We start from the raw sequence: 6,413 nt of genomic DNA, 5'->3' as shown, positions 1-6,413 counted from the left end.
CTCCAGTGGGGAGGGGAGGAGGAGGGAGGGGGAAATGTTAATAGTTTTAAAACCTGGGGAATCCTGAAGAAAGATGGACGAAGGGTATAAAACCCACTGGGTTTAGCATAAAGCCCTCAGGTAAATCTTCACCTTCTTTTCAAATGCATTTTTGGTGGGTTGCTTTGCAAACGCTTGGGCCAGGTTAGCAAGGTCGGCTCTATTCCCAGCGGCCGGGAGAAGCAGCTCTTAATCTCCAGGGACCCTCATCTCCCACGTGGCGCAGCCCCAGCCCAGGGGGATCCGCGGTACCTCGGTGAGAAATAGAAAGACTAAAATTTGCAAAGCCTTTAAGGGGAAAAAGGGTGGGGAGGGGGAAAAGGGGGACAGGGGAAGGGAAGGTGAGAAGGAGAGAAGATATATTCCCTGCTGCACTCCCAGCCAGCACAGCCTCAGCAGCACCCTGAGAGGTGAGACACAAAATGCATTTACCTTTAAAATAATGACTCATTTTATTTTTTTCTTTTAATATGTAGTTATAAATATATTTTGTCAAAATATATGATCATTATTGTCAAAAACATTTGCACATAAAGTCATAAATAAGGTCAAGGTGAACGTTTAGTTTAGAGAAGAGTCCAGCTATAGCAAGCAGTTCTGGGGTGGGACGGGAGGGAGAGAGAAGGGGAGGAGAGGGTGGCAGGGAAGGGGGTCAGCGGCACCCGCACCCCTCCACCACCATCTCCTGGTAGTTTTTCAGGACCACCTTGTCATACTCATCCAGGTAGAGCATGGAGATGGCGCTCAGCTCCGTGGGCACGCAGCAGGCCTTGGGGATGCTGGAGTTCACGGAGTTCACCAGCGTCTGCACGATGGCGTGGTTCGTGGAGTTGAGGTGGTCGGCCAGAGGGAAGGGACAGTCCCCGTGGCAATAAAATGCCTGGTACCCCGGGGGTGCCACGATCCAGTCGTTCCAGCCCACGTCGCTGAAATCCACATAGAGGGCATGGCGGCGGCAGTTTTTTTTGTTCTTGCGTGAACGCTGGTGCTTGGGGCTCCGGCGGGCTCGACGGGTCAGCGCGTGGCCTCGCCCGTCGTGCCCAAAAGTGACCAGGAGCGGCCTGAGCTGAGCCCAGTCCCCGCGCCCTTGAGGTAAAGATCGGCTAATCCTGACGTGTTTGCCCTGATGAGTCTGTGCGTGGTGGAGGTGGGTCACCTCGATCACCAGCCCGTGGTTCGGTTGCTTGTCCTTGGTCCACCGGATCACAGCCGGGCTCACATCAAAGGTCTCCCAGCGCGTCACGTTGTGGTGCACCAGCCGCGTGTCCAACAGGCGCGTAATGGCCTGAGCGCGCTCCGACAGCGGCTTCATCACTTCGTAAATGTTTATCCGGTGGAAGCCCCTCTCCCACGCCGCGCTCGTCTCCTCCACCTGCTCCCGGTACAGCCGCAGCTCCGCCGAGGAGATCACCTCGTTTTCCGGCACGCTGCTGAGGTTGAAGACGAAGCGGATCCGGGGCGCCTCGCTGGGACCCGGGACGGTCTCCAGGTGCTCTGGAGGGGAGCAGGGCGGGGAGGGGAAGCGGTACAAAAAGCAAACAAGAGCACGTCAGCCTCGCGACACCCAGCCACAGCCTCCCCAGCACAGCCACAGCACGCAGCCACGCTTCACCTGCCTGGCAGCCACCGGCACCTCTCCGCTCCCCCGCGCATCCCTCCCGGCCCAGCGCCGCTCACTCGCCCTCCGCACGCCTGCGCCCAGACCCGGTCACCCCTTCCCCTCTCGCTTCCCCTTTCAGGGAAGCTTTTCCCCTTTCATTTTCCCGCCTCCCCAATCTCTCCAAAATCATCTCCCCGGCAAGGTGCGGCGCCACGGAGCACAGAGGTGCCTTGTTACGGGGCGCAGGGGGCAGGGGGGGGGAAAGAGCAGCAAATTCCAACACAGTAATGATGCGGCTGGATTAATAATTCAGATTTACTTTGGAAAAGAAACATCCGCTAGGAAACATTTGGATCAGATTACAAGGGCCTATTGAATAAACCTTATAAACACACAGCTGTAAGTATTAAATTCGAGTAGGGGTTTTTTTGGATTTTTTTTTTTTTCTTAAGAGCAAAACCAGGCAGCAATCGCTTTGATAGTTCAAAAGAAACACACCAGGGGCGAGATCCCGCCCTCACTTTACTCCCGCATCCGATCCAGAGCCATTAAATCCACGCGAGCCCAGGGAGTGACCCCGAAGGAAACTCGCTGTTGTCAACAGAAGTGAAAGCACCTCAAAATATGGTCAAGCTCGGGTTAAGCACAGGATGCTGGAAAAAATACAGAGCAGCACGCCTGTCACCCACACGCAGCAGGACTGGGCGGGGGGGGTGGGGGGGTGGTTTTCCTCCCATAAATTTAGGGCCAGGCACGTCCCGCTTCTAAATGTGAGCTTCCAAACGCAAGGAAATCCCGATCGCTATCAGGGGCTGGGAATTTACCTCCTCCCATCACTGACCTTCATGGTGGAAACTCCTCACGGTGTTTGCCCGGCTGGTTGATCGCTCGGGGTACTGCAGGCTAATTTCCTGGAGGTTTTCCTCCTCTTCTCCGGACTGGAGTCGATAGAGATCCAGCATGTAACTAGGAATGACGGCTGACTTGCTGGGCTGAGGCCGTCTTCGCAGCCCGAACATCTGCAGCAGAGTTGTTTCGAAACCCCGCAAGAGTTCATGGCTTTGGGCAGAGCGGCGTCCGGATCCGGCTTGTCCCTGAAGCTCTGCGACTTTCTTCCTGCCGGTCTCGGGTATCAGGCTAGCATGGTTAGTACCTCCTAGCAGGACTTGGCATAGTAGGATGACCATCAGCATTCGGTTACCAGGAATCATGGTGTCTCTGGGGTGTAAAAAACGCAACAACAAACAACAAGGAAAGTCAGGATGAGAAGCAAACACCCCCCCCCTCCTCCTCCTCCTCTTCCGAACAAAGTTGAAAATAATAATAAATGGCAAAAAGACATGCGGAGCGGCCCCCGAGCGGCAGCGGGCGCGCCCCGGCGGGCAGGGATTAGCCCCTCGCCCCGGGTTGCTCGCCGCCCGGTAGCCCCCACGGGCAGGCGGCTGGCCGCCGCATCCCGGCCCCGCTCGCCCCACCGGGGAAGGGGCGCCCGGTTCGGGGCGAGCCGTGGGAGCCGCGGGTTCGCGTCCCGGCGGCGGACCCCGCGATGGGGCTGGGGGGTAAGAACCAACTAAAGTTTTTTAAAAAAAAAAAAAAAAAAAAAAAACAAACAACAAAAAACAAACAAACAAACAAAACCCCCCAAAAAACCCTAAAAATAAAGCAGCGTAATGAAAACCAAAAGTAACGAGCGGAGCCGAGGAAGAAGAGGGCTGTACTCACTGACAGCAAGCAAGGCATATCAGCACAGTCCATGATTCTGGAGAGCCAGCCCGGACCCAGCGCGCCGAAAGCCCCGGGGCAGCGGCTGCCGAGCGCCTCCCGCGATCGCCGCCCGGGCGCAGTGCGGCCGCCGCCGCCGCCGGCCCCGGTTTTCTCCCGGCCCCGCAGTCACGTGGAGCCGCGCACCCCGCCAGCCCGGCCCGGCCCGGCCCGCCCCCCCACACCCCCCACACCCCCCCCCGGCCCGGCCCGGCCCCGCGGGGGCCGCCCCGGCCCGCCCCGCCGCCAGCGCCAGGCTCCGGGGAACGGGGAAGCGGGGGGGGAGGATGCGGTCCCCCCTCTCCCGCCTTGGGAGGGGGTTCCCCCCGCTCAGGTGCATCCCCGCGGGGCCCCCTCCTGCCCCCCTCCACCGGCGGGGGGTGGGGGGGGGGGAGAGTGGCAGCGTGGGTGTCCCCGGAGCGCCCCGTGTCACCGCCGCGGGAGGGGGGGGAGCGGGAGGAGCGTCCGGTGGTGCGGGCACCGGGGGTCGGGTGGACCCGCCGAGAGGCCGGTTTGGGAAGGGAAACTTGAAGGGAAACTGGGGAAGCGGCTCTTCCCTGACGAGAAGGGAGGGAGCGCTTGGGAAGGAGAAGCAGCTGCATGGAGGAAGGGACGGCGGCAGAGCCCCGGTTCCTCCCCGTGCTCGCACCGCCCGCCGGGCCCCCCCGCGGGAGAGCCCTCCACCCGCCTGGGGGCTGGGAGCCCGCTGCCAGGCCCGTGGATTATCCCTGCTCCCTGCCCTGGGTTCCCACCCGCCCTCCGGATTTTCTCATCCTTCTCCTCCCCTTTCCCGCCTTGGCTGCCAGAATAATTCTCGCTGCTTCCCACCAGGCCCCCCGGACCCCCACCTGGGTGGGCAGCCGGTGCCTTCCCGGGTCACGGCGGGCCGCCCCAGAGGGGTGCGAACCCCCCTGTTCCTCGAGGAGGGACGCGCCCAGCCCCGCAGTTTGACCCCAGCGTCGCCCTGGGCCAGCTTTGGGGTTGAGACTAAGAGCCAGGCTTCCCAAGGCTTGAGGCTGTTCCCAGGTGGGGTGGACAGACTGGGCTGCCACCAGCGCACCTCAGCTGGACGCACTGGGGGTGATGTACCAACAAGGTGTGGAGAAGGCAGCTCCTGGGAAAGACCCCCTCATGAAGAGTGGTGGACGCTGCATATTTTGGGAGAGACAGAGTAGACTGAATGACCCTGTGATAAATAAATAAAATTCCATGGGGGCGCTAAAATATTGTCCCTTTGCCCTGCTGGGGTATCCCTCAGTGTTGGGCAAACTGTCATCCACGGAGAGAAAAGTTAGTTCATTTATGAGACCAAAAGATGCGGTCGTGGAGTGGCCATGGGAACTCCTAAATTCATCAATTAACCACCGCCAAAAGCCAGCTCAGAAACGATGGCTGGAAACCAGCACGTCCCCACAAACCACCAGGCCACCGTGCCCAGGCGCACAGCGAGCCCGCGGCAGCGCGCCTCCGCATCCTTACAGCGCTGCCCCAAAACTCACGCACGGTCAGATACGGCTTCTTTTAATATTTCACTTTTTTTTTTTTTAGCTCAGACGTGACCCATGCATTAGAAAAGCCCAGGGATGTCACCGAAAGGACACGCACAGATAAAAGGCAGCGCTGACACTGTAATATCTCTGAGTTATTCCTATACCACTCTGAGTTTAAAAGAAACATCTGTTAGCAAGGTATTTGGACTATGAATCCATCAAAATTTGTGAAATATTGCTATCGCCATTTCAAATGTATCACACTGTGTGTTATTCTTAACAAGGAAAAACAATTTTTGGAGTAGCTGCTGTGCAACTTTTTAAAGTTAAATAACATTTTCATTGAAAATACTCCAGTCTATAAACAAAGTTTACGCAAGGGCCTGTATAGCACTGCTCTTAAAACAGACCTCTGGATTTGGAAAAGCAACTCGCTCCCTCTTTGTGGGAGCGGCAGTGATACGTTACGCTCTTTGTCTAAAGACCTCACTCGGATTTTGTTAGGATGAGAGAGCGGCCGTGTTTGAAATGTTTGTCACTGCGGAATTCAGTCCCACGGCATCCAGTGCCTGCTCTCGTAAGTCATCCCGTTAAACCCAGATCCAAAAAGTTGCTTATGTAATGCTGGTTAACCATGCCTCTGTGCAAGGAGGTGGCCAGCTGGGGACAGAAAGCCAGTGGAGAGCAGTGTGGTTTAGGCTCTTGTAGGAGGCAATAGTGTATTTGAGTAGCTTACTGGTTACTAAGAAGTGTTAGTCATGGGGAAAGCTGTAGTATTTATTCCGTAAAATGTAAATACATAACCCAAACCACAAAGGAATAGCCATGGATGGAAATAGTGTAGCATTTACTGAGGGAGCTGAAATGCATTTCTACAGAAGCTGTATTTCCTTAGCCCCATAGAGAGTAATTCACCTTGAACGTCGCTTCTGCTCAAGCCCGTGGAGTTACACATAGGCTGAATTCGGTCCAGGCATGCTAAACAACCGAGCGCGTTATATATTCCAACCGAGAAAGTGAATGCCAAAATGGAGCTAAAAATACAAATGTGGAAGGTTTGAAAAGCAAACACTGCTTAATTCAGCGGTAGATACAACATTGTGCGTTTTAAAGATCCAGCACATCAAAAATAGAGAACATTATGTCTCTGCTCAACACAAGACACACGTCCCCCCGCATCACATCTTGCGTGGGTGAGAGGGGGGATTGGAGCGGTTCTTGCCTGTGATCCAGTCCCAGCTGTATCCAGGGTTCTGCTGCCAGGTTTTTTCCTCTCTGACTTCCATGAAAAATCTTCTGGGAATCCCTGCACCTGGACGGCAAGACCATTGGCCTCCTCTGGAAGCTAAGCACCAGGTCACTGGGGACGTCACCCTGCAAAGAATGGCCAGACAAAGAGGTGATTCATGGATGTACAGACCTTGACTGTGACAGAAGACTTGCTTTGTCGGTGGCAGCAAGAAGCCCAGGAGCTGGCAGGTCTCCTAGAGTCTGGGTAGCCAGCTCTGCTTGCAGAGGTCACT

The 6,413-nt window shown here is 56.4% G+C and overlaps 1 protein-coding gene across 2 annotated transcripts; it reads right to left on the bottom strand.

The window, feature by feature from the left end:
* Positions 1 to 473: 473 nt before the first annotated feature.
* On the bottom strand, positions 474 to 3,492 carry BMP4 (bone morphogenetic protein 4). 2 transcript variants are annotated; one of them, XM_074865264.1, is made up of 3 exons: positions 3,362 to 3,492; positions 2,481 to 2,857; positions 474 to 1,533 (listed from the first exon to the last, which is right to left on the bottom strand). In XM_074865264.1, exons 2-3 carry the CDS (start codon positions 2,848 to 2,850, stop codon positions 692 to 694), a joined length of 1,212 nt encoding a protein of 403 aa, XP_074721365.1. In that variant the 5' UTR covers positions 2,851 to 2,857; positions 3,362 to 3,492; the 3' UTR covers positions 474 to 691. The 2 variants fall into 2 exon arrangements, with proteins under 2 accessions (XP_074721365.1, XP_074721364.1); XM_074865263.1 differs by having other exon boundaries at positions 3,366 to 3,472.
* Positions 3,493 to 6,413: the final 2,921 nt, after the last annotated feature.

This window comes from Strix uralensis, chromosome 4 (genome assembly GCF_047716275.1).
Source record: "Strix uralensis isolate ZFMK-TIS-50842 chromosome 4, bStrUra1, whole genome shotgun sequence".
Classification (NCBI taxonomy): domain Eukaryota; kingdom Metazoa; phylum Chordata; class Aves; order Strigiformes; family Strigidae; genus Strix; species Strix uralensis.
Note: the sequence above shows the minus strand (reverse complement) of the source record. Positions and strands in the feature narration are given on the sequence as shown.